The following is a 27,998-nucleotide window of genomic DNA, read 5'->3' as shown; positions in this document are numbered from 1 at the left end:
CGTGATATCAGTTTTACTTTATATTCTATAAACATCTATAGGTTTGTAGTGCCCATGTCATGTTCTTCTGATGTAAATAATAAGAGCATGTTGTGCAGGTTTGACATCCCCTTTATTTGTGCTCACCTGTAGGCTCTGTTCTTCTGGATTCGGTCCCTTTCCAGCACTGTGTCATCCGTTCTTTCATTGAAAACTCAGCGTTCCTGGATGGGCTGAAAGATGAACTATTGGCCTTGAATTTCCATGACAAATCCAATGACTTGTACAAGTTTCAGCAGGTAGGACAGCAAGCTGGATGAGACAAAAAGCAGGAAAATGCAGAGGCTGTTTGTTTTACACAATCTTATGCCCCGTACACACGGTCGGATTTTCCGACAGAAAATGTGCGATCGGAGCGTGTTGTCGGAAATTCCGACCGTGTGTGGGCTCCATCTGACTTTTTCCATCAGATTTTCCGACACACAAAGTTTGAGAGCAGGCTATAACATTTTCCGACAACAAAATCCGTTGTCGGAATTTCCGATCGTGTGTACACAAATCCGACGCAGGCATGCTCAGAATAAATAAAGAGATGAAAGCTATTGGCTACTGCCCCGTTTATAGTCCCGACGTACGTGTTTTACGTCACCGCGTTCAGAATGATCGGATTTTCCGACAACTTTGTGTGACCGTGTGTATGCAAGACAAGTTTGAGCCAACATCCATCGGAAAAAATCCTAGGATTTTGTTGTCGGAATGTCCGATCAATGTCCGACCGTGTGTACGGGGCATAAGTGTAACACCAAACAACATCCCTATTCTCTAAATATAATATATACATGTAACGGAACCCCGTTACACTGCGCTCGAGTGCTTCCGTCAGTATATCGCTTCCTGGAACACGAGACCAATGGATCTGGCTATAGAGTTGATTATTTGGGCATTGTTTGCAGTAACAGCTTCTAAAGTAATGTCACTGTGGATCTGTACAATGAAATGTATAATCACTCGCATAATCTCCCTTCATAGACGTGGCGATGTGAAGTTGTGTGTGTTCTCATACAATCAAAAATGGATTTGTGGTGTATTAAGATGAATGTACTTGTTCATTATTTAAAAATTTGAGGTTAATAGAGTTATAGTTGCAGAGGAATGTAAATGGAAGACTCCACTTCTCTGACCTAATCTAACCCCCGCAGATGAATACTAGCAGACGGCCACAGCCACAGCCTCTGCTGTTTTGTTTACAACCAGAGCCATATTCTGTGCCTTGGCTTCATATTACAGCCCAATAAACATTTACATAATACAATATATTGCCAATTTGTTGATCTCCAAAGCATGGGACAGAGCCACAGTGCATATACTTCACACCTCCATATAAGATTCTTCCATTACCATAGTCTGCATGTTTTCTCACTTGTTGAATGGGCCGGGTACCTTGATGTTCTACAGCCATTCCGAATGGAGGTTAAAGTGAAAACGGGTTTTGTTGCTGTAGAAATAATCCAATGCTTTTTCTATTATGGAGATAACAAATTGACTGCTAAGTGGTAGGGTTCACCTTCATTATTACCACGTGGACAGTAACTGTGTATTTAAGGCAAGGGATTTTGTCATGGGGTGTAGGTCTGATGAAAAGGCAGACCTTCATTTGATTGAAGTAAAAGTAGGCAAACTGTTTATGGATGTGGAAGGTTAAACACTGGATGAAGAAGGAAGGGCAGGTATTTGTAGAGATGGGCTCCACTTGGGGAGGTGGGAGAAATGATTAAAGAAAAGTTCTGCTAAAGGTACAGTTTTCTTTTTGTTTGGGTTACAAAGTAGTTTTCATGTGTCTAACAACAGGAAAACTACATAGGTCAGCCATAACTGAATGACCACCCACCTAATATTGCATAGGTCCCCCTTTTGCTGCCAAGACGGCCCTGACCCCTCGCAGCATGGATGCCACTAGACCCCTGAAGGTATGCTATGGTATTTGGCACCAAGTTGTCTGTAGCAGATCTTTTTAGCCCTGAAAGTTCCGAGTTGGGGCCTCCATGGATCGGACTTGTTTTTCCAGCACATCCCACAGATGTTCAATTGGATTGAGTTTTGAAGAATTTGAAGGCCAAGTCGGCACCTCAAACTCATTGTTGTGTTCCTCAAATCATTCCTGGACCATTTTTGCAGTGTGGCAGTTATCCTGCTCAAAGAGGCCACTGCTATCGGGAAATACAGTTTCCACAAAAGGGGAAACAATATTTAGGTACATGTTGCGTGTCTAATTAACATCCACATGAATGACGGGACCCATGGTTTCCCAGCTGAACATTGTCCAAAGCATCACACTGCCTCCGCTGGCTTGCCTTCTTCCCATATTACATTGTGGTGCCATCTATTCCCCAGATAAATGACACACATGCACCCAACCATCCACGTGATGTAAAAGAGATATCCCTCAAATGTTCTCTATCTACAAAACTGAGGAAAAGCTACAACCTAGTACTTATTTTATCAGGTGTCATAATGGAGGAACAGTAGCACACAAAACCAACTTCTAAAGTATGATGCAAAGAATAGAAGTGGAGCCGCTCAACTCCGGAATTTATTAAAGTTTCCTGATACAAGGTAAATCCACCTGGTGTCCTCATACACATTTCACTCCACCCAGAGCTTGGTTGTAGAGTCATGACTGAGCTGCAGATGGAGTGAAATGCGTAAGTGCAGAATAGGTGGATTTATCTTGTTTTGGGTAACTTTAATAAACCTATTTCAGACTCTGAAGTTAAGTGACTCCACTTCTGTTCATTGCATCATAATCTTCAGCTTGTCACAGCTGTATTGAGCTGGCACCCCTCTGTCGGTTCAGCGGGGGGGGGGAACCTAGAGTGGAGTATTTGGGGATTCTTTGCAGTAACAGCTTCTAAAGTAATCCTACTGTGGATCTGTACAGTGAAATGTATAATCACTCTCACATGAATGACAGGACCCAAGGTTTCCCAGCAGAACCTTGTCCAAAGCATCACACTGACTCCGCCGGCTTGCCTTCTCCCCATATTACATTGTGTTGCCATCTCTTCCCCAGATAAATGACAGACACACACCCCCGGCCATCCACATGATGTAAAAGAAAACCTGATTCATCAGACCAGGCCACCTTCTTCCATTGCTCTGTGATCCAGTTCTGTTGCTCACGTCCCACTTGTAGGTGACTTTGGCTATGGACACTGGACCCTGACTGCTTTGCAACTAGCAGCCCAATATACAACATACTGCAATACCCATTTTTTTCTGCTTTTAACACATCAGCTTCATGGACAACGTGTTTACTTTCTGCCTAATATATCTCACCAATTTTCATATGCCATTGTAACAAGATAATTAATGTCATTTTACCACACAGTGGTCATAAAATTATGGCAGATCGGTGTATACTGCCGATTTGACACAAATTACATTTCATTAGGATTCTACAGTTTTGTTTTACTACATGATATTAATAGTCCTTATTGATAATTTCTTTTTTTTTACAGTCTGAGGATTTGAAAAGCAGAAAGGAACCACACATTAGTGCCCTGAGGTAAGGGAGATCTGGTACTTGTTTTCCCACACTTCTCGTACTTGAGTCTGTACATGATTCTATCTCCTGTTTTTATAGAAATTACAGTTCATGTTTCTTTCTTGAACATCACGGGACACAGAGCCACAGTAATTACTGATGGGTTATATAGGTATCACTGGTGATTGGACACTGGCACACCCTATCAGGAAGTTCAACCCCCTATATAATCCCTCCCCCTTGCAGGGATACCTCAGTTTTTACGCCAGTGTCTTAGGTGATGGACGTGTAAAGATGTCCTGTGCTGAGCTCCAAAGGGAATATCCTAAGATCCTATACTGGGGCAAGCCAGGTGAACCGGATCCATTCAAAGTGTCTTTTCATGGCCGAATTGAATGGTACCCGGGCCTTGTGTCCGAAGAAACGAGGTTTTACCCGTAATGCTTCTCTTTTTAGAGAGCTGGACCCCGCAGATCAGAAAATGGCTTTAAACTTCCTAATTTCTGGCGAGGTGCTTTACGGTCCCAGAACTGTTGGATCCCCCTACTGATGGGGGCCCCAGTCTCTGACGGTTTTTTCAAACGGAGCCCACCGTGAGAGGTGAAGATTGGGTCTGTGTAAACAGCACCCTGCGGCTGGATAAGGTAAGAGGAGATTCCACAGAATTTTTGAGTTCTAGTGGCTTTTCTCCTTTAAGGTAAATGCATGCTATGCCTATTGTGACCACCGGGGGCTGCCAAGAGCACAAACCTACACATGCTGACTGACTGTCTCAGGTGTTCAGTGCTGATTATGTCCCAGCATCTCAAAGCAGGCTGCAAGCAGGTTAGGGGGATTTCTCATGTTTGAATGTTCCCCCCAGGCTAGAGAGGGGCCACAGGGGTCTAGAAAGTGGTTATACCACCCGGGCTCTGCGGCCTAATGGCCACCATCTCTGAAGATAGCCGTTCAGGCAGATCTTGTTACCAGTCTCCCTCCTCCCCCCCCCCCCCCATCCCCAGCCTTTTCTCCAGAAGCATGAAGGAGAGTCGGCAGTGCGGGAAGCGCTCGTTTTTTTCAAAACTTGAGGGGGGGGGGGGCGATAGAGGAGGGGGCGGGACGTCAGCACAGAGTGTTTAGACTCCCACTCGGGCCAGCTGCAGGCTATTAAAGGCACTCTGTACAGGTGCACTCAGCCTTCTGAGAGACACAGAGCTGACAGTCGCATGTAAGGTGGGACACAGGCATTCTCCTAGGCAGCATTTACTGAAGTAACACCAGACTGAGCATTGGGTAGCAAGGCTTTTAGCCAGACTACATCGCTCAGCGGGCAGTGTTCATTTGTATACCTCACACCTTGTTGCTTTGCACTATGGGTAGAAGAGGTTCAAGCACCCCAGGAACCAGAGACACTAGGGGATCTCGTTCAGGTTCTGAGGGCCCCCTGTCAGCAGCATCCTCCCCCCCTAAAGATGGGCCAGGGACGGCTAGCCAGGGAGAGCCATCGGGGTCAGGGGCTACACCTGCTTCTGGCACTTCAGCCCCTGTATATATTACACAAGAGGTTTTTTCCTCAACCATTAATGGTCTAGAGGAAAGATTAATGGCCGTGATTACGTCTTCACTCAGTGGAAGAAAACGCACTAGGCTTTCCTCTGTTCCCCAAGACCCTCAGACAGAGGAGCTCTGGGATAAAGGAGATGAATCCCTTTCAGAGGATCGGGATGGGATGGATGATTCCTCTTCGGAGGATTCAGGTGGAGAAGGACCCTCTGCGACTTCCCAAGAGGAGAAAGTCTTAATGCAGATCCTCACTGGATTGGTCCGCTCCACATTTAAGTTGCCCATACCTGAAACTGCTAAAGAATCCTCTTCTGCTTTGGGGTCACTGAAACCTTTTCAAGCAGCACATGCTTTTCCTGTTCATACTTTACTTGAAAAGCTTATTTATTCTGAGTGGGATCACCCAGACAAACGTTTTTTTCCGCCGAGAAAGTTTTCAACACTTTATCCGATGGAAGAAAAGTTTATCAAAATGTGGGGAATACCGGCTATTGATGCCGCCATTTCCTCCGTAAATAATAGCCTGACTTGTCCTGTAGACAATGCTCAGATGCTCAGGGATCCTGTAGATAAAAGGATGGAATCCCTATTGAAGGATGTTTTCTCCTTAGCAGGATCAGTGGCCCAACCTGCAGTAGCAGCGATTGGAGTCTGTCAATACTTAAGAGACCATGTTAAGCAGGTCATCAAAGTATTACCTGAACAGCAGGCCCAGGGGTTTGCTAACCTTCCAGCGGCCTTATGCTTTGTGGTTGACGCCATTAGAGATTCTATCGTGCAAACCTCTCGTCTTTCACTGGGGTTGGTGCATATACGTAGAATCCTATGGTTGAAAAATTGGTCAGCCGAAGCACCATGTAAGAAGCTACTGGCTGGGTTTCCATTTCGTGGTGCAAGGTTGTTTGGAGAGGACTTGGATAATTATATCAAGAGAATCTCTTGTGGGAAAAGCACTCTCTTACCTGTCAAGAAGAAGAGTAAGCGTCCCTCTTTCAAACGGACTCTTTCCCCAGCGCCGGGGGCTTCAGCCTCCAGGCAGTCTCGACGGCCGCCTCCATCGGGGTCCAGAGACAAGAGTCAACCCCAGGGACAAAAGAAGTCCTGGGGAAAGAAGCCTACTAGGCAAAACACTAAGACCTCTGCATGAGGGGGCGCCCCCGCTCACTCGAGTGGGGGGAAGACTGCGACAGTTCTCAGAGCTCTGGCACGAGGACTTCCAGGACAGATGGGTAGTCTCCACGGTAACCTTAGGGTACAAGCTGGAGTTTCAGGAATTCCCTTCTCCTCGGTTCCTCAGATCAAATGTTCCCAGAGAAGCAGTCGCTCCTTCTAGCGTTAGAGCGACTTTTGTCGCAGGAGGTCATTATGATAGTTCCCGCAAAGGACCAGGGATTGGGCTTCTATTCCAACCTTTTTACGTTCCAAAAGCCAAATGGGGATGTCAGGCCCATTTTGGACTTAAGGGATCTGAACCGATTCCTAAGGATTCAATCCTTCCGCATGGAATCAATTCGAACAGTAGTTCCCACCCTGCAGGGAGGAGAATTTCTGGCATCAATAGACATCAGAGATGCATATCTGCATGTGCCCATTTTTCCTGCTCATCAGAAGTTTCTGCGCTTCGAGGTAGGAGGGCGCCATTTCCAGTTTGTGGCTCTGCCTTTTGGGATAGCCACTGCACCTCGAGTGTTCACAAAGATCTTGGCTCCTCCTCTGGCCAGATTAAGGGCTCAGGGTATAGCTGTCATAGCATACCTAGACGACCTGCTCTTGATAGACCGGTCGGTAGCCTCTTTGAGTGGAAACTTGAGGACCACGGTCAGGTATCTAGAACACCTGGGTTGGATCCTCAACTTAGAAAAGTCTTTCCTAAAACCAGTAAGAAGACTGGAGTATTTAGGTCTGATTATAGATACAAGCCAGGAGAAAATATTTCTACCCCAGGCAAAGATCACTGCTTTGAGAGAGCTGATTCTGACAGTAAGGACCAAGAAGGGTCCCTCAGTCCACCTTTGTATGAGGCTACTAGGGAAGATGGTGTCTTCATTCGAAGCAGTTCCCTATGCTCAGTTTCACTCAAGAATGCTGCAACACAGTATTCTGTCGACCTGGAACAAGAAGGTTCAGGCATTAGACTTTCCGATGCACCTGACGCATTCGGTGCGTCAGAGCCTCAATTGGTGGCTCATACCCGAAAACCTGCAGAAGGGGAAATCCTTTCTACCGGTTACCTGGACGGTGGTAACAACAGATGCCAGTCTGTCAGGTTGGGGAGCAGTTCTGGAACAGGCTGCGGTCCAAGGGGTATGGTCCAAGACAGAGAGGACCTTACCCATCAACATTCTGGAGATCCAGGCGATACATCTAGCTCTAAAAGCCTGGACTAACAGGCTACAGGGTTGTCCGGTCAGGATCCAGTCCGACAATGCCACAGCAGTGGCTTATGTCAGTCATCAGGGAGGCACCCGGAGCCGAGCTGCTCAAAAAGAGGTGAACCAGATCCTAGTCTGGGCAGAGATGCATGTGCCATGCATATCGGCAGTTTTCATCCCGGGAATAGAGAATTGGCAGGCGGACTATCTAAGTCGCCAGCAGTTACTTCCAGGGGAATGGTCTCTGCATCCTGACGTCTTTTGGGCCATATGCCAAAGATGGGGGGTTCCAGATGTAGATCTCTTTGCATCCCGATTCAACAAAAAGATAGACAGATTTGTGGCAAGGACAAAAGATCCTCTTGCATGCGGGACGGATGCGTTGGTGATTCCGTGGCATCGGTTCTCACTGATTTACGCATTCCCGCCTATTCTGCTACTACCACGACTCCTTCGCAGGATCAGGCAGGAAAGGAAGTCGGTACTTCTGGTGGCCCCCGCTTGGCCCAGAAGGACTTGGTATGCAAAAATAGTAAGGATGACGGTGGGTTCCCCGTGGACCCTACCGGTACGCCCAGACCTGTTATCTCAGGGTCCAGTGTTCCATCCTGCCTTACAAACGCTAAATTTGACGGTTTGGCTATTGAGACCCACGTTCTGAAGAGTCGTGGGCTCTCAGGTCCTGTCATATCTACCTTGATTAATGCAAGGAAGCCAGCTTCCAGGATGATTTTAAAAACAATTTTGGGTTTGTCTGGAAGCACATCCTTAAGATGAATATCCTGCTTCAACACGCCCCAATATTTACATATAATCCTCCTTACTTCATGACTCTGTACAGAGTAATCAAGAACAACGCTGATGCCCTCATTCTTATCATTATCCGTTACCCTGGTGTTATCTCTTAATAGGTCTTCCCTACTCATGCGTCCAACTTCAATCTTTTCTCTCTCCAAAAACTCCTTTTGGTACCCCTTCTCCAAAAACATATTGCTTAGCCTATCAGATTGAGCCTCATAATCCTCAGCCCTCGTGCAATTCCTTCGCATCCTTGTAAATTGCCCTCTAGGGATGTTACTCAGCCAAGGTTTGTGATGACAACTTGTGATCGGAATATACAAATTGCGGTCCGTGGTCTTAAAAAAGGATTTGGTAATGATGCCCTCATTGGTATTAATAATTTCCAAATCTAGAAAGTGTATACATTCTCTACTAACATTCCAAGTAAGAGAAATACTGCGATCATTAACATTCATGGAGTCCAATAACTCCATCAATGCTTCCATATCGCCTTTCCAAATAATTTAAAAGATCATCAATAAACCTCCTATATAATAAAATACTCCCCGTGGACCCTACCGGTACGCCCAGACCTGTTATCTCAAGGTCCAGTGTTCCATCCTGCCTTACAAACGCTAAATTTGACGGTTTGGCTATTAAGACCCACGTTCTGAAGAGTCGTGGGCTCTCAGGTCCTGTCATATTTACCTTGATTAATGCAAGGAAGCCAGCTTCCAGGATGATTTATCATAGAGTCTGGAAGGCTTATATAACCTTGTGTGAATCCAGAGGTTGGCATCCCAGGAAATATGTCATAGGTAGAATCCTTGATTTTCTACAGATGGGATTAGAGATGAAGCTGGCCTTGAGTACCATCAAGGGCCAGGTTTCTGCTTTATCAGTATTATTTCAGCGGCCACTTGCTTCGCATTCTTTGGTCCGAAACTTTATGCAGGGGGTGATGCGTCTTAATCTCCGGTTAAAGCGCCCCTAAACCCCTGGGACTTGAATTTGGTCCTGGCTGTGTTACAGAAACAGCCTTTTGAACCAATAAGTCAGATTCCTTTGGTCTTGTTGACAAGGAAATTAATTTTTCTGGTGGCCATCTCTTCTGCTAGAAGAGTATCAGAATTAGCAGCTCTTTCCTGTAAGGAGCCTTATTTGATTATACACAAGGATAGAGTGGTACTACGCCCTCATCCTAGTTTTTTACCGAAGGTGGTTTCTGATTTTCATTTAAACCAAGACATTGTTCTACCTTCCTTTTTTCCAGATCCCTGTTCTCCGGAAGAGAGATCTCTACATTCGTTGGATGTAGTAAGAGCAGTTAAGGCCTATCTAGGGGCAACTGCTCAGATCCGCAAGACGGATGTTTTGTTTGTGCTGCCAGAGCGTCCCAATAGAGGACAGGCAGCGTCAAAAGCTACCATTTCTAAATGGATTCGACAGTTGATCATTCAAGCTTACGGTTTGAAACAGAAGATTCCTCCGTTTCAGATCAGGGCACATTCCACAAGGGCTATTGGTGCTTCTTGGGCAGTGCATCACCGGGCCTCTATGGCTCAAATCTGCAAGGCCGCAACCTGGTCTTCAGTTCATACATTCACCAGATTCTATCAGGTGGATGTGAGAGGGCATGAGGATATCGCCTTTGGGCGTAGTGTGCTGCAGGCAGCGGTACAGGGTCCTCAGGTCTGATTGCACCCTACTTGGTCGTGGTCCCCCCCCCTCAGGTAGCATTGCTCTGGGACATCCCATCAGTAATTACTGTGGCTCTGTGTCCCGTGATGTTCGAGAAAGAAAATAGGATTTTTTAAAACAGCTTACCTGTAAAATCCTTTTCTTTCGAAGGACATCACGGGACACAGAGGTCCCGCCCCTCTTCTAATACACTATATTGCTTGGCTACAAAACTGAGGTATCCCTGCAAGGGGGAGGGATTATATAGGGGGTTGAACTTCCTGATAGGGTGTGCCAGTGTCCAATCACCAGTGATACCTATATAACCCATCAGTAATTACTGTGGCTCTGTGTCCCGTCATGTCCTTCGAAAGAAAAGGATTTTACAGGTAAGCTGTTTTTAAAAATCCTATTTTTCCCTACATACTGAATGATGTGGTAAGGAATAGAGTGTTAGTGGGAATTGACTAGAGCTTTGTGGTGTTAGTATGTATATACATTTTATGATCTGAGCACAGAAGGATTGCACTTAATCTCATACATGTCTCTGTGTATTTGATCAGAAAGCTTGACCTATGTTGGCCTACACATAGGTATCTATTTTGACAGATTTTCACAGGGTCCAGTTTTGGGGCTGTCATCCTGATCCCAGTTCCACTCCTTGGTGTGATACTGAGCTGAATAGAGTATACCCTCAGTAAAGCAGGGATTCTCTACTTGCTTACGAGTTCAGGTCAGTAAAAACAAGGACCTGGATGGCAGACTTTGAAAACATGGGACTAGTGGCAGTGTCAATGTTTCTATCATGACAAATTCCTTTGGCCCTATTTACAGTATGCACTGCATTTATTCAATATGTAAACTTACTTTAATGCAGGAAAAATCAAATGTGTACCCATGCAAAATGACACTGTAGTTTAGGGTTTACTTTGGATAACCATACCACACAGACTTTGGGTTAATTCTGACCAACACTGCATGTCTAGGTGTCTGTACAGTATACTCCTAACACCAGTGTTTTTTTTTATTTATTTTTTATTTTTTGCTTTTCTTTTTTGGCTGACAGTCTCTTTAGTACAACGGGCACCATTAAAACTGTCATATCACCAATGTCTCTGCATTTTGGCACAGTATAAAAAAAAAAGTTGATATGTTACACGTAATTGAAAGTATCATTCCTTCTTTTATTAAAAAACAAGAAAAACATATTGAAAAACGTGCAGTATACAGACTTGATTAACTGTTTTTTTTTCCTTCATAGTCTCAAGCATGATTCTTTTTTTTCTGATAGCCTTCAAACAATCTCTTTTCTGTCTTCTCCCTGTTCTAGAAAAGTTCTATTTGAAGATTTCCGACAGTGGCTTTCAGAGGTGACGCTTGTGGAGCTGGAGACCACTGTAGACATATCATGTGCTCAGTACAATTACACAGGTATGAGATTGACACTTGGGAGTTGATTTTTTAAAACTGTACAGTGCAAAATCTGGTGCAGCTGTGCAAGGTAGCCAATCAGCTTCTAACCTCCAGCTTGTTCAGTTAAGTTTTGACAAACTAAAACCTGGAAGCTGATTGGTTTCTATGCAGAGCTGCACCAGATTTTGCACTCTCCAGTTTTAGTAAATCAACCCCATGAAGTCACCAGTCAGATATATGAAAATCGAAGTAGGTTTTTTTATTTTACCTACAAAAGAATGTTCTTCCGTAAGCAAAAAATATACCCCATACTTTGTATTTTCTGACAGAGACAATCTGGTCGGATGGGGACATTGTCAGCCCCTGAACTGCCTCTATAAAGCAGTGAAGTGAGTGGTACATTATGGATTGTTGACTTCACCTTCTCGTTTTATAACAAAGTGGGAGGATATTGAGGCTCACATGTTCTAAGACTGAACACATCCAGCTTTGCATGTCACACATCTTAAGCAAGAGGCGCAATCAGAATACGGGATTTTAATTGCAATTTAGAATAGAGATAGCTGATAAGTCCTGATAGTTTCTTGAAAGGCAATCAAGTCCTTTTAAATTCTGGCTCCATTATTTTATTTCTTTTGGGATAAAGTAGAGAAAAGTCATAACCTCTGCCAGGTTTTGACTGTATGTGCCTCCATTTCACTCACATCCTATATGGTTATTGGGACAAGAAGCAAAGGAAATCTCTTAGGCTCAGTTCACATATATGCGAATCAGATGCATTTTTAAATGCATCCGATTCGCATTACATGTGAATCGGACCAGCTTTCAATGGAGCCAGTTCAAACATGTCTGGGACGGACATGGTCCATTTCTGAAAAGGGCTCTGTGCGATTTTAGGTCTTGTTTAGGTGTGAATTCAAGTAAAAATTTGCACCTGAACCGGTGAACAAAACCGCAGCCGGACATGTGTGAACCTAGCCTAACAGGGACACAGACAGCATTACAAATCTTTCAGATTCTAACCCCACCCCACTCTGTCCACAGTGAACAAAAAAAAACTTTAAAGTTTCAAATCTATTTGGTAATCTTAGTATAAAAATTGTATCAATATATCAGTTTTAAAAATCTTATGTATAGTTTTTGTAATTATGCTCATGCGGGTCATTGTTTATGGAATGCTGGGCTTGCTTATTTGTACCCCACTCACTGTGGTCGTGCTTTACTACTCTTACCTTTTTAAAGTGGCTGTAAACCTCAGACATAAAATATGAACAAAGCATATACCTCCTATAGTGTGTACTTGTCTCAATCCCGAGCACTAAAAGTCATTTCTGTCTGCTGCATTGTCTGCTATCAGCATGATAGCTCTGCAAAGTGCAGTTTCAGCTCTCCACCCCCCCCCCTTTTCTGACAATCCAGACTAGCTTTATGAATTCTGGACTTTGAATGTAGAGGAGAAAAGACTGCAGCTAAACAGGTACAACTTATGTAGGAGGATTTGTTTAATCTGTGTATCACCGGAGGCCAGTCACTTCACTCGGTATATGTAAGGGTTTACACCCACTTTAAAGTTTATAGGTCAGTTCAGACCACTAATGCTTTACTGCTAAATGAAGGGTCATGCACTTGCTAGTGTGGGACATAGTAGCAGACTTGCAAAGTGTGTGAATGTTGTCCTTTTAAAATCAGTGTGCCCACTGTGCATTGCTTATATCCACATGCTTCTTTTTTTTACAACTTGTACTTTTAAAATACTTCAATAAAAATGTATTGAAAGTGAAAATCGGTGTACTCACTATTTATGCAGCCAAGTAAAGGCAGAACTCCCAACCTGCATGTTTGTTCAGGGTAATGCTGGCCACACTGCTCAAATTTCAGCCGATTCATGCTGAATTGGCCAAAATTTGATGTATGAGTGGTCCTGTCATCGCCACAGGAAATTGATCTGAAAATTTCGGATGAAGAATGACTGCAGTCAATGAGGTGAAGTCACTGTTTAGGTAGTCTTACAGCTGTGGGAGCATCAGCTGTCAGAATACAGTAGCCAATAAGGGAGATTCCTCCATCCATGGCGTTTTAGCATGGATAGGAAATCTATTGAATGTTCTCGTTTGGATTATCCTATTCACATGCATATAAAAAAAAATATAAAAAATGTCCTCTTTAATGTGTAATGATAGCTATACACAGCTCAAATTTTGAGCCGTTGGTGGCCTTGCCATCCCCACCTGGCTCAACCAAAGTTGATTCAGAAATATCAGCTGCAGTCAGGTTTCAGGTATTCAGACAGCCGTGGGTGTTGGCAGCAGTCAAAATACAACAACCAGTAGTGCAGAATCTTTCATCCACTCTGTTTAGCATGGATGGAGAAACCCAGCTACAGAATGTATATCTAGCATAACTCTGGTTGTGTTAGAAAAAAAAACAGTCTCTTACAGGTAAACTACATGCTTGCAGAGATTTGTAGCAGACATTTTTGCTAATTCGCCTGTTTCTGTGTTCTGAATAAAAACTACCTGAAGAAATGCCTTTTTTCAAACTGGCTGCTAAATTTCAGTGTCTACCATAATTTTCTTGACCTCAGTGTAATAGGAAAAGGTGTACCATCTCTTTAAAGTGATTGTAAAGGGAATTTTTTTTTTTTTTTTTTTTAAATAACAAACATGTTCTACTTACCTGCTCTGTGCAAAACCATTGTACAGAGCAGCCCTGATCCTCCTCTTCTTGAGTCTCACCGCCAGCGCTCCTGGCTCCTCCCCCCTGCTGAGTGCCTCCATAGCAAGCAGCTTGCTAAGGGTGCACTCATGAAGGCTCGCTCCCGAGCCATGCTCTGTGTCCATTTGCACACACACAATGCGGCTCGTCCCCCAACCCTGCTTCCTTCTCACTGGGTGTTAACAGCAGCAGGAGCTAATGGCTCCCACTGCTAGCTCTGAGCCAGTAAGGGGGGAGAGAGAGAGAGCAGCGATGCTGTTTTCATTTACAGCCCTGGCTCAACATCAGGCTCGGGTATGTATGAGGAGTTTTTTTTGTTTTTTGTTTTTTACCTTGGTGCATAGAATTCATAAAGATAAAAAGCCTTCTGCCTTTTAGATCCACTTGCAACATAAATTTTCTTTAAAGGTATCTTGGTAATGAAATTCCTGTTGCAGGGGATGCTTGATATTTTACTTTAGCTCTGTGGTCAGTGAGCTGAGGTGCACAGAGGGCATTCAATTTGCCTTATTGTAAGGAAACACCTTTTTTTGTCAGTTATAAACAAATCAGAGCAGCTGAAGATTGAAGGAAAAGGACATTTTAGATAACATCACTAACTGTTACTTGTGTATCAGTTATATGTTTGTATCACTTTCACTGAAAGAGAGGGTTTCCAACTTTCCATGTCAGAATCAATGTCTAAAATAGCAAATATAGTTTTTAAGATGTAATATACGGCATGTATTAGTGTTTCATTCGAATTCTCTTGTTATGTTTTTCCTCTGATGTCACTGCACAGATACTCTGCTCTGTCATGATGATGAACTGGAAGGGAGAAGATTTGCCTTTATCCTGTATCTGGTTCCAGAGTGGACAGAAGCAGATGGGGGATCACTGGACCTCTACAGCACTGATGGCAAGTCCTATCTGAAATGCACCCTTTATAAGTTTAAGCTGATAGAATGCAAAATAAAGGTTCTGATTGCCAAGATCCATTGAGACAATGCATACTAACTGCCGTGCTTGATATCCCTTTCTGGTTGGACTTGCATTACAGTTCTTGTGCCAGTTTATCCTTTGTAAGAACTTGTATGGCCTCCATTCGTAAAATCCTTCCTCTCTTCACAGAGAAGGCACAGCCTGGTCATATTGCCAAGTCATTGATTCCATCATGGAACACACTGGTTTTCTTTGAGGTCTCCCCAGTCTCTTTCCACCAGGTAGGTATGACGGCAAGTAGCATGTTTTAATTTTACACATTTTCTCAATATCATTACAATGAGCCAGATTAGTCTTAGGAATTCTTTTATTACTGCTGTTCTGTTGTCACTGGCAGACATTTTTTGAATATTTACTAGTGTAGTAAATGTGGTCAAGTCATTTAGAAATGCATTATATATAGAGATGCACCAATATCATATTTTTACTAGTGAGTATGAGTACCGATTCTTTGACAAATACTCGCTGATATTAAGTACTGATACTTTTGCGGTGTGAATCGCATGCAATTTGAACAGGAATGTGGTGGGATTCCTATCCGAATAGCATGTGGTTTCCCCACCGCTCCTCTGTGAACACAGGCTTGTCATAGTGACTTCAGCCTGGGTTCACACAGGAGTAGTGTGGGAAACCGCATGCGATGCGGACAGGAATCACACCGCATTCCTGTTCAAATAGGTTCAAAATGACAAATATTGTATATTGCATCCAACAGGGAAGAAGAGAGTATTCATTCTGGTAAGATATCAGCTGAGCTTGATTAGGGAAATACCCACATGGAGTAGGAGGGGAAGGAAGGAAGAATGGAGGATAATAAGGGGAGGAGGCAGTAAAGGCCAAATACAGAGCAAATAGGGGAACGCTTTCAATTACCTTGTGCATCAATCCAGGCTGATCCTCTGTTTTTTGTTTTGATTTTGTTTTGTTTATAAAGCCCTTTTGGGTTAATTGTACATTACAAAATACATTGTAGGACTTCAGCGTCAAAACTAACAGTGCTGTGTAGAATAGTAAACACCATAAGGTGTCAGGAAATGTCTCCATTACAAGCCAGCTTTTCAAACCACCAATGGAACTCTCTAAATTACGTTGACAGTAGTTTTTTGGAGACTCAGATTATAGGCACCGCCCAGTCTACATCTCTCCACTATGCACCATGTCTGAGCACTGAGAACATAGCCAGTGGGAACCCAGAGCTACGGTCATTACAAGGGTTATTTGGACACATCACAATAGGCAACAGGTCAGTAGGATGCTTAAAAAAAATGTCCGTCTGTTTATTCAGAGTTTAGGTGCAAAAGCCAAAACTTTCCTTGTTATATAAAAAAAAAAAAAAAAAAAAGCGTAAAAAGAAATGTAGAATCTTAAGTTGTGACCAAAACAAGAATATCTTTAGTGGGGTCATTTGTTCTAGTGGCAGCTGTATAAGAGGGGATTTCCCTCACTTTAGAGAAATTTCTTCTCACTCCCTGTTGTGTCTACAAAGAACTGACGGGTTTTAACTATTCCTCCTGTGTCCAAAAATGTTTAAATAGTCCTGTCTTTTTTAAACATGTGTGTTTAATTTTGGTTTATGCTTTACCATCGTAAAAGGTTTCAGAGGTTCTGTCTGAAGGAAAATGTCGTCTGTCAGTAGGCGGTTGGTTTCATGGTTCATCCCTGGAAAGACCACCACGCTCCCTGGATCCTATGCCTGTCCGTAGTCCCCACATCCCCTGTGATGTAAGATCCTTTCTTTTTTGCCTAATGCAGTGAATGAAAGCTTGTAATGTGCCTGCTAACCTTTGACTGTCTCCACAGCATGAAATCCTTTATGAGTGGATAAATCCAGTTTATCTATCAGTTGAGTATCAAGCTCAGGTTCAGGAGGAGTTTGAAGACACATCTGAGATACTCCTGAAGGACTTTCTTAAGGTTTGTCGTACACCTATGGAAAGTGGGGTGCAGTGTAAGGGAATGACACCTGGGGATGGACAGAGACAGTGGTATGGATTAGGCAGAAAGCCTAATCTTGTGGCCTTTACTGCTGGTAAATTGGGTGTATCCACTCCGATCCCCCACCAGCCACCTATTTGTGACTCTAAAAACAGGTGATTAGTGGTGATCAGAGCAAGATGAACCCTACTGGCTATAATTCCAGTAGTAAGCTTGGAAAGATTTTTGTCTCTGAACATTTAGATTTTGGACGAAACAGCTACAAGTACACTTTTTGACAAGTGGTGAGAAACACTTAAGCTGGCCGGGCATGGATTGAAATTCAGCCAGTCCAGCAGGGACTGGATAAATTTTGATCCATGTATGAACAGGCTGGTTGTATAGAAGTCGATCTACCGATGACGGATAAATGTTGCTCGATCAACCCTGCCGGCTGCGGCCAGTAGTGCTGATCAGTGTATTCTGATAGCAGGGAAGTCTCCCCCTCTGTCAAAATATGTTGGCTCAGCAGGAGGATTCCCCCATCCACCTTGAATGCATGAATGGGAGAAATGGGTCAACCCCCTGGTTGAACAAAAAAAAGTGACTAATGGGGCTGCCTAGGTCTGGTAATTACATATGAATAGTTTGTGTTCTTATTTTCAGCCATCAGTGAAGCACTGGGCTTATTTTCATATGTTTTCCAGGCTATCTTTATGTGCTGTGTTGGTAAAAGATTACTTACAGAGATGAATAGCTGATGCGATCGGATACACAAGTGAATCAGTCAGAGCAGTGAAAAAGGGAAATGTAGAGTCTACCTTAAAGGAGAAGTACAGCCAAAGCTTGTTTGGCTGTACTTCTCCTGTGCTTTACAGGAGTGCACTTCGTTCTGCACTCCTGTGACCCGTTTTCAGCAGGAAGCGGGCTGAAGCCTGCCATCGGCTAATGTAACAGAGCTGGTCCAGGCTCGGAAAAGATCACAACCATATGTCAAGATCCTCCTACATGCCTGGACCGGCACCCAGCTCAGCCTCTCAGCATGCCGCTGAGAGCCTTAACCGGCTGCTCCCGTCCCCTCCACAGCTCAGCATTCTAGTGAGCACAGGAGGGCAGAGTAGAGAGCCAGTGACTGACAGTTACCAGCTCTTTGCTCACAGAGCTGCAGGAACCGAGCGATCGGCAGTGTTTAATTGCTCAGTTCTCAGTCTTAGAGCTGGTGGGGGACAGATGCAGCATGGGGCCGATGCTGCATCCAGCTAGGTAAGTATAATTTTAAAAAAACAAATCCCATACTTCTCTGTTTAATACAAGTATGAAAAAAAATGCAGCAGCATGCAACAAGATCCAATGTATAAAAGTCTTTGTAAAAATATTTTTAAAGATAAAAAGAGCCACATCTTTTATGAATATTAAGTGACAGCAATGGCTCCCTCCTCCTCCCTTTTGCCTGTTAAAGCGGTATTAAACCCAAACCCAAAAATGTAATATATTGCAGCTTACCAATTCTTAGATGTGGTGGCTGCAGTGCAATCCTTTTCTCTTTTTAGGCTTTTTCCTTTTGCTTTTCTTAAAGAAAACGAATGCAGCCACCACATCTAAGAATTGGTAAGCTGCATAATATTAAATGTTTGCTTTAAGATGGCTACCTAAGAATATTTAGTTGATGAGAGTCTGAAAATAAACATCTGGATTTGTGCTTTAGAAAACCCATTGTCCTTGTATTATTTTATAAAACAAAGATATTTTATATAAATAGTAAAATAGAAGAAAAAATAGACTTGACTTAAAACAATTTTAGTTTCCCTTTTAACACCCAGTCACAGCAGCAGAATCGGCATGATTAAATAGTGTGCAAATTTTAATCAAGGTCTCTAAAATGTTCTTGTGTTCATTTTCTAGGAAGAGAAGTTTAATGCAGTTTCTGCAGCACTTGAAACACAGAGTGTTGAATGGGAGCTCCTGGGTCCCCCCAACAGAAGGTAAGTGCCAAACTTTAGGCCTGCTTCTCTTTGTGCCCCTCCTGCTGCTTTCCTCTTACCTGTTTAAATATGGTTTAGGTGTTATGAGAGAGCAAAAGGTGAGCTTCCAGATGTTCTGAAGTCCTGCATGGAGCTTCTGAAATCGGAGGCCTTCTTTCTGCTACTGTCCAACCTCACTGGCCTGAAGCTGCATTTCCTGGCAGCCAACAATGAAGAGTCTGATGAAGAGGAGGGATCCTCAGAACTGAATGGTAACACCTCTGCACAAGGAGATGACAGCGATCATACTGTTCAGGCAGGAAGTGGTGAGTACAGCATGCATTATGTTTTGATTGTTAAAGCAATTTTTTAGTCTTTGTTGTTTTTATCTGCCACTGGGCGCCCCCAGGTACAGAGTATTTGATTTGTAATTAAAATTATTTAAAGTTGGACTCCAGCTTTTTCTTTCACAATTTTTGCTGCCCTTTCCTACTCTACAATCCAGCACAGTCCCCAGCTTCCTCGTTGGTGTAGTGCTGACAGTCTTTTTCGGGCAGATCGTTCGTCGTGTAGTTCTTTCTATTTTCTGTGAGCCCACCTTGTAGTTTGCACATCACCAAGGGGGCTCTGAATCATGCAGGCTCTGTTCACTGTACAGATATGAAGAACAGCAGTGCGCAATCTAAGTGTAGCAATTGGAGTGTAGTATATTACCTGATTTATTGTGGTGAAAAGACAAATGGCAACTTACATTTTGACAGGTAAAATCAGGCTCATTACATAGTACGGGCTTCCGATGGACAGTCTTGCAACAACAGGCAACCTCAGACCAAGACAGGAGCTTCTTGTGAGATGCAGAGCAGACCGGAAGTGATGTAATCTGAATGTTGGGGGCGGGGCTATGCATTTCAAGGCCGCAAATGCATCTTTCTCAAGCTAATCAAGGATGTCATCTCACAAGAAGCTCTCCTCCTTGTTGGTTTCCACTTCCTTATCTAAGCTGTCATTCAGCCTGACGTCCGGACTTTCCAGGACGTTGTAGCAAGTTCCAGCTGCAAGTTGTAGGAGAAGGCTCCCCTTCCCAGATACATGAGCCAGCCGCTCATGGATTACATACAAAAAGTGCCATTTCTTCTTCCCATGTAAGTAACTAGTTTACAAGTTTCTCAGTACTATTAATGCTGCATTTAGTTTGGTGCCCCCCCCCCCCGGTGTTTTCTCTTGGACCTGCAGGTGTATCCATCCACCTGGTATTCCTATTTAGGTCTGAGGTTCCCTGCTGTTGTGAGACTGTCGCCCTTACTATGTGATGAGCCTGATTTTAACTATCACAATGTGAGTTGCCACTTGTCTTTTCACCACAATAAATCTGTTAATATACTACATTCACTGCTGTTCTTATTTGTTTGTCTAGACTACTTTAGTCTCTTCAGAGGTGCTGCATCTGGTGCATTGAGATCAGCAGAAAGTTACCTTGAATGCTCCAGTTGGACAGTATGAACTCTTTACTGTTCTGCATAGACATTTATGTACACACAACACTTATTGCGCCATATTCCCCATTACCTATGTTCACTGTACTCCTTGGATTAGGTTATTTGTTACCTTTTACAGGTTCAAAGACAAGTGTAGATTTAACCACTTCCCTACCCGCCCATAGTCATATGACGTCCACAGATGGGATCTCCCATCCTGGGTGGACGTCATATGACGTCCTGGGATTCCCGGCCGTCTAGGGGGCGCGCGCGCCCGCCGCGTTCCTCGGGACCCGGTGCGTGTGCCCGGTGGCCACGATGTCCGCCGGGCACCCGCGATTGCCCGTTAACCGGGCCGGCATGTGGATCTGTGTGTGTAAACACACAGATCCACAGCCTGTCAGCTCTGAGGAGAGCGATCTGTGTTCCCAGAACGGAGGAACACAGATCGGTCTCCTCCCCTAGTGCGTCCCCTCCCCCTTCAGTTAGAATCATTCCCTAGGAAACATATTAACCCCTCCCCGCCCCCTAGTGGTTAACCCCTTCACTGCCTGTCACATTTACACAGTAATCAATGCAATTTTATAGCATTGATCGCTGTATAAATGTGATTGGTCCCAAAAATGTGTCAAAAATGTCCGATGTGTCCGCCTTAATGTCGCAGTCACCAAAAAAAATCGCGATCGCCGCTAAAAAAAATAAAAAAATATTTTTTTTAAAAAAATGCCACAAATCTATCCCGTATTTTGTAGACAATCAATATACGCTTATTGCGATTTTTTTTTTTTTTTTTTTTTTTTTTTTTTTTTACCAAAAATATGTAGAAGAATACGTATCGGCCAAAACTGAGGAAAAAATGTGTTTTTAAAAAAAAAAATTGGGATATTTATTATAGCAAAAAGTAAAAAATATTGTGTTTTTTTTCAAAATTGTCGCTCTTCTTTTGTTTATAGCGCAAAAAATAAAAACCGCAGAGGCGATCAAATACCACCAAAAAAAAGCTCTATTTGTGGTGAAAAAAAGGACATCAATTTCTTTTGGGTACAACGTCGCACGACCGCGCAATTGACGTTTAAAATGCGACAGTGCTGAAAACTAAAAATTGGCCTGGGAAGGAAGGGGGTGAAATTGCCCGGTATTGAACCGGTTTAAAAAGAAAAAAAAAAAACATCCATACTCACCTAGGTGGATGTAGCATCGGATCTCACCTGCCTCTACACTGAGAACTGAGCGATCAAACGCTGATCACTCAGTTCTCAGTCTTAAGTGAGCTGGTGACTGTCAAGGACCAGCTCTCTGCTCTACCCCTCCAGCACTCACTGGACTGCTGGGCTGTGGAGGGTGTGGGAGCGGCTGGCTGAGGCTCTCAGTGGCTTGCTGGTCAGGCATCTGGGTGGATCCCGAAATCAAAGTCGGAATACCTCCAGAATCTCAATTGGCTGAGTGACGTCTGAATGGATACACGGAGCTCTGACTCGGCTCGGGTGCCCCCATAGAAAGTTGTTGGCTGAGGAGGCACTCGATAGGAGGGAGGGGCCAGGAGCAGCCAAGAGGGACCTGAGAAGAGGAGGATCCGGACTTTACAATCACTTTAACTGGGGAAGGGTTAGAACTTCTATTTTTTATTTTTTTTGCTGACTATGTTGGGGAAACATTATTCCTCCTGTGAAATCACTGGGATAGAAACTAAGGGCTCTCCAACAAGGTTACAAAAAATTGTTTTGTTAGAGTTGATTCTAATATAAAACTATCAACACGTGTTAAAAGGATAAGTGTACTTAAAAAGTGAACATATCCCTTTTGCTGCCCTCTGCTTTGTTAACCCATGGGTGTAGTTAAAGCGGACCTTCAGTCATTTGTTCAACTTTCCATCTATTAAATCTTCTGCTCTTGTTTTAACTTGGGAAGGTAAAACATTTTTTCTCTGCCAGTAAGGCTACATTCACACCTGAGCGTTTTTTTTTTTTTTTTTTTTCCAGGCAGAAAGGCGTTTTTACCGCATTTTTTTTGCAGTGATTCTGTACAGGTCAAAAGGTCACCAATGTAAAAAGCAGAAAAAACACTTGTAATCTGCCTAAAAAGAAGCTCATGTACTTTTTTGAGCTTCATGCGTTTTGCTTCAGTTGACAAAACGCTCAGATGTAAATAGATGCCGTTAAAATTAATGGGATTTTGCTTGTTGGGCATTTTTCGGGCATTTTTCTGGTGTTTTATGAGCCTAAATACCTTATACAGCCCACTTCCTGTTTCTTGTCTGGTCATTAGCCTAGGAGGCTTATGAAATCATGCACAGCTCTTTCTCTCACTTTTGTGAGAGTTTGCTAAGAAGGGAGTGGGATGTGTCATAAGAGGGCCAATGAAAGCTGCAGAGCTGGAGGCGTGCCTCTGTGTAAATCCAGGAAGCGAACAGGCAGCAGCTTCAGCTGCCCACAGTTAAAATGGCTGCAGCCAGACTTAGTGGAGGGAGATTTCTGCAGCATATTTGGCAAGTACAGAATCACAGTATACATAAAAATATGTGGTTGGAGGGAAACTTCAGAATGGCAAAAATGTTATTACAAATTATGTGAGCAGACTGCAGTTCCGCTTTTAGGCTTTAGAATCTTGCAAAATAAAACTTTGTTTATAAATCTATGCACTTGTGGACATTCATGTTCTCTGATTACATTTCCAGGCTGTGCTTTAGAGCTCTTTAGATCTTATTACAATTATTCAATATAAAACTATATCTTTTAAAACAGTGGTTGCCAACCTTTCGGACTTTATAAACCACTAAACTCAGAATTTTTGAATCCTGCAGAAAACTAACATGAATTGTTCATGCCTTATACACACAATGCTCCGGCTCTCTGCCCCCCTCCTCCTAGATCACACTGCTGCCTTATACACACAATGCTCCAGCTCTGACCCCTCCGTATCCCCCCCCCCATATCACACTGCTGCTGCCTTACACAGATTCCTCATTGGATCTCCCCTCCTTATCCAGCCATGTGCTTGAGCTCCATGCTCCCGCCCAGAGTCTGTGATCAGCACTGTCATTGCAAGTCCCCTCCTACTTCACCTTCCGCTCTCTGCACTATTACCAGCGCCTCCCTCTGAGTTCACAGATGCTGGAACTAGAGGAGGCGTTGGGTATCAAAGTGTGCTGACTGTATTTGACAGTGTGCATTGAGAACAATACTGGAAACAACTTTGACAGGTATACATCTGTAATGTTGGCAGAAATCCTGGGGACCACCAACATTTTCTGGTGGACTACTGGTTTGTGACCGCTGTTTTGAAAGCACTTTCAATGAAAGCGGTTGTGTCATTGAGCGAGCCAGGCTACACACAGTACAAATGGCTTATCCTGTAGAAATATTTTCACTGTAACCTGCCAGCGAGTAAGCTGACAGAGCAATGTGAAAGCACATCCCTGAACATATGTCACATCATGCCAAAAGGTCAGTCACATAACATTCACTTTGACTTTACAAGAATCCGTCATACAGTGTTGTGTACACTGAGAATGCATGATGGTCTCCATATTCATCTGTCTGCCTTATTCTGTCATAACTTATTGCTAGGCTATAGTTTATTGACACAGACTTCTGTCCTTTCTGTAGGTGTGAGAGTTCCTGTATGCTCTGGAGAGCTGAGGCACTGGGAACATGGGCACTACACCATGATTCACGACCATGACCCTGAGAGGCAGGAGTTTGCTTTGGATCTTTTGTGGTTCTGTGGATGTGAAGGTCAGTAGTGACCATTTCCTTTCAATGATTTGTATAAATATTTACTACTATTCTATCTATTAATGCAGAGGGCCCCAGCATTCACATTGTTACCTGTGCCTACTATTGACATTTTTGTTTTTTTTTTGCTTTAGATTGGGAGGCACAGGATGGAGGATTCACCTCTTACATTGCCAAGGAGGAAGACGAAGAGGCAAGCAAAACTATATAAAAAGAAAGATTATGCTAATAAAAATACAAAAGATGCCATTTCCAATAGGAATGCACCGATACCGAATTTATATCTACGAGTACCGATACTTTCGGTCAAGTTCTCGCCGATACTGAGTAGTGATTCTTTGCGGGCAGTTTGCGTCCATACAAAGTGAATGGGTGTAAATTGCACTGCAAAGAATTGCATGCGGTTTGGACAGGAATGCAGTGCGAATCCTGTCCAAATCGCATTCAGTTTCCCCACCACTTCTGTGTGAAACAGTTTTGTCATAGTGATTTCAGCCTGGGTTCACATAGGAACGATGCAGAAAACCGCATGCGATTTGGACCGGAATCGCACTGCATTCCTGTATAAATTGCATGCAATTCTTTGCAGTGCGATTAGCGTCTATTCATTTTCATTACTCGTGAAAATACTCGGTATTGCCACTGATACCTGTATCAGTGAGTCCCTAATTGCTGACCTTCTTCTGAAAATGCTAGTTTACTGGCATTACGGGATTTAAAATCACTGGAACATGCATGCAGATAGTGAAGTTTGTGGAAAGTTAGAACTCCTGATATGCATATTTGTTCCATTTCAGTGTCTCAGAAGCTATGAGTAAGCGCTCTGTAAGAGCGTGAAACGCGTTAGCGGTCAAGCTGTATTGCTCCATCAGTGTCATGTACTGATTTTATGCCACGTTATTAAATAAAGAAGATTTTATTTATCTGCCTATTCCGGAGTGCGGCTGTCCAGATTTTTCTCCTGCACGTATACTACTGGAAGCAGCGAGCCAATTTTCAATTTGCAATGGCAGCTTACATATTATCTTAATACAGAGGTGCCTTTAAATCCGATGTAAACCGCGCCAATTTTTCTTTGCAAGGTTTTTAAAAAAAAAAGTAAAAGGCATAATGTGCTAGTATGCATCGCATCTAAGACCCTCCAAGGGTGCAGTAGCCGTAAAATAAAAGAAGGGGATGCCACATAGTGTAGTAATTTTCAGTAGCAAAAGCCGAAGTTTATTGAAACAAGGGTACTCACATAAAACAGAGCAAAACTCGCATAACAGCAACGAGCAGCGGGCTCGTGCACGTCAATCAGTGGGATGTGCCTGCCCCGTCCCTACACGTGACGTCACGTATCTCGTGACTTCATTAGGGGATACTAGGAGGCACAAAATGTTGTCCTTAAATAGTTGTGGCCTCATTGGTATATGGCGGCCATTTTCTTGTACATCAATGGGAAAACGCCATAGCGGCCATTTTCCCAGGGATTAATGGGGGCGGCCATTATGTTGGTTATCTAAACGCTAGCACGGATGCAGATATAGCTGCGAACAGTGCTAATAGCCGTAAACCACTAAGGCTAATCAAAGTTGTATGACCCAAGCAATGGTGGATTAATAGGCTGTCAGCTGGGAAGCACTTTGATAGTGAGCCACTGAGTCCAATGCAAAATCGGCAAAATGCAAAAATTAAAAAATATATTTATTTAACATTTAAAAAAAAAAAAAATTAAAAGGGATAATAATTGCGAGAATTAAAGTTTTTTATGAAAAGATTTTTTTTTTTCCATTAAAACCGACCGGATAGAATAAGCCATAGCACTGATATCGGCATACATCTCAGATATGGGTATACATAAAAAACTGTCATAATCACAGATGTTCCTAGAGATACAAATTAACTATCCTGAACACGTCACAGTGAACTCAGGTAGTAATATAAATAACACAATAAACTCTTTAAAATAATTTAAGGTGCATCACGCATATATTGAGAGATATGTAAGTACATCGGTTATGACATCAAAGACAGAGTAGGATAAAATATAGGGTACTCTAAGATGAATGTAGGTGAAGTAAACACAGCGGGGCATATCCAGTTTATATGAAAACTATAGGATACTGAGGAACACCAAAAGGCACTGAAAAACACAACAGTTGCCTAGTAATTACCGTATTGGGGAGAAATACCAGCATCCTGCATCAGATAAACTGGGGGGGGCCTAAGGTATTTTGTTAAGTATATAATATTAGCATATTACTGATAGTCCAAAAATCACTAAGGAAGCAGTTGAGGTCGAATTCAATGTTTAGGCCTCTCGGTGCAAATGTGTCTAATATAAATATCCATTTGGATTCTGCCTGACTTAGGGTCCTGACTTTATGTCCCCCCCGCCAGTGTCTAACGTAGGGTTCTATTCCCCAAAATTTAAGGTGGGTGGGGTCCTTATTGTGGCATAGAAGAAAATGTTTTGAAACACTATGTTTATCATATCCATTAATGATGTTCTGGACATGCTCTTTAATCCGCACCCCAAGGGGTCTCTCACTCCAGGCCCCCTTTATCTAGTAAGTTGACCCACCCCTAGCTTATATTGTAACTAATCTTAGCTAGTGCTTCTGTGTGTTTTAAAAACACTTTTTTTCACTAGATGGCACAAACAATGACCATTTTCATTTAGTGAAGTATAAGTTTTATTTTGTTCTATAGAAGAATAAGTACTAAAAATAATACGGATAAGATGGCTTATGACAAATCATACTAATTAGCGTATTTATGTGTCAGCTTCTTACAGTTTATCCAGAGAACAATTGCCTGGCCTTGGTTTATCGAGATAAAGAAACAATGAGATTTGTAAAACACATCAACCACAGGAGTGTACAGAGAAATACCGGCCTTCAAAATCACAAAGGATTCTGGGACTTTGCATTTGTGTACCATGAATGACAGCTCTATGTGTCACAAACTTCGGAGTGTGCATAATTACTCCTGAAAGTGATTTTAATAATGCTCACATGAATTCAACAACTTTGAAGTGTGGTGAAAAAGTGACATAATGGCTACCATGTCAGAAAAATCAACAAGTGTGTGCAAAAACATGGAGAATATTCCTAATTGTATTAAATGCCAAAGTGATTGGATGAGTGTATGTATATTTATATTAAATATACAATTTTTCAATTCTATAGTATTGGCTAAATGTTATGTGTATACATAAATTATGACCTTACTGCCAGACTGAATAAGCATTTTTGTGCCTATCTGCAGTAGGTGTTTTCCACTAATTGTTCTTTTTTAGGGCATAGCATAGCCTCTCAGGTGTATGGACAATAATGACGGGGGCTCACCCCCTCTACACACCCTGGGGCTATACTGTACAATGATTTTAATTATTGCCTTTAGGAAGTCAATGCCAGTAAACATTTGGATCTCTTTTTAGCTTGTCTAAACTTCTTTTATATAGTATGGGATCTGTAGTCATTGCCACTGGATTTTATGGAGCTACCTTCTGGTGATTAGACACTAGCAAGAAAAAAAAAAGGCTGCAGGGACATTCCCTACATAACCCCTCCCACTCAGCTTTATTTTTTTTGATAGTATATGTAGGTGATGGACCTCTTCACTGTACTGAAACTTGCCTTCTTCTTATGGAGGTTTTATCTCCCTATTTCTGATGATGATTCTTCTACTTAACATGATTCTGTTATCAAAATTCCTGCAGCCCCATAGCCATTTCAGCTCCTGCTGTAGCTTCCAGATCGGTTGACTCCTTGGCAGAGCCTTGGGGGACTGTGCTCAGACCTTGTCGGAATAAAACCATGGGGCCAGCCTGTAATATTTCTGACACAGTGGATCCTACTGTGGGCGATCCACTTGGCACATGTATGTAGTTAGAGGGGTGCTTTTAGGTTCACGGCTGTGGT

The 27,998-nt window shown here is 42.9% G+C and overlaps 1 protein-coding gene across 1 annotated transcript in view; it reads left to right on the top strand.

The window, feature by feature from the left end:
- Positions 1-27,260, top strand: part of OGFOD1 (2-oxoglutarate and iron dependent oxygenase domain containing 1) — a 31,194-nt gene extending 3,934 nt beyond the window's left edge. Inside the window, exons 2-13 of the mRNA XM_073605501.1 lie at positions 133-278; positions 3,498-3,544; positions 11,228-11,328; positions 14,807-14,923; positions 15,136-15,227; positions 16,600-16,728; positions 16,807-16,920; positions 18,823-18,902; positions 18,981-19,207; positions 23,962-24,090; positions 24,225-24,283; positions 26,860-27,260. Of these exons, the coding sequence (XP_073461602.1) occupies positions 133-278; positions 3,498-3,544; positions 11,228-11,328; positions 14,807-14,923; positions 15,136-15,227; positions 16,600-16,728; positions 16,807-16,920; positions 18,823-18,902; positions 18,981-19,207; positions 23,962-24,090; positions 24,225-24,283; positions 26,860-27,021 (1,403 nt within the window). The 3' untranslated portion in view covers positions 27,022-27,260. The remainder of the gene's footprint in view (positions 1-132; positions 279-3,497; positions 3,545-11,227; positions 11,329-14,806; positions 14,924-15,135; positions 15,228-16,599; positions 16,729-16,806; positions 16,921-18,822; positions 18,903-18,980; positions 19,208-23,961; positions 24,091-24,224; positions 24,284-26,859) is intronic.
- Positions 27,261-27,998: the final 738 nt, after the last annotated feature.

This window comes from Aquarana catesbeiana, linkage group LG11 (assembly GCF_042186555.1).
Source record: "Aquarana catesbeiana isolate 2022-GZ linkage group LG11, ASM4218655v1, whole genome shotgun sequence".
Taxonomy (NCBI): Eukaryota; Metazoa; Chordata; class Amphibia; order Anura; family Ranidae; genus Aquarana; species Aquarana catesbeiana.
The sequence above is the reverse complement of the archived record's forward strand: the minus strand, read 5'-3'. Positions and strand labels throughout refer to the sequence as shown.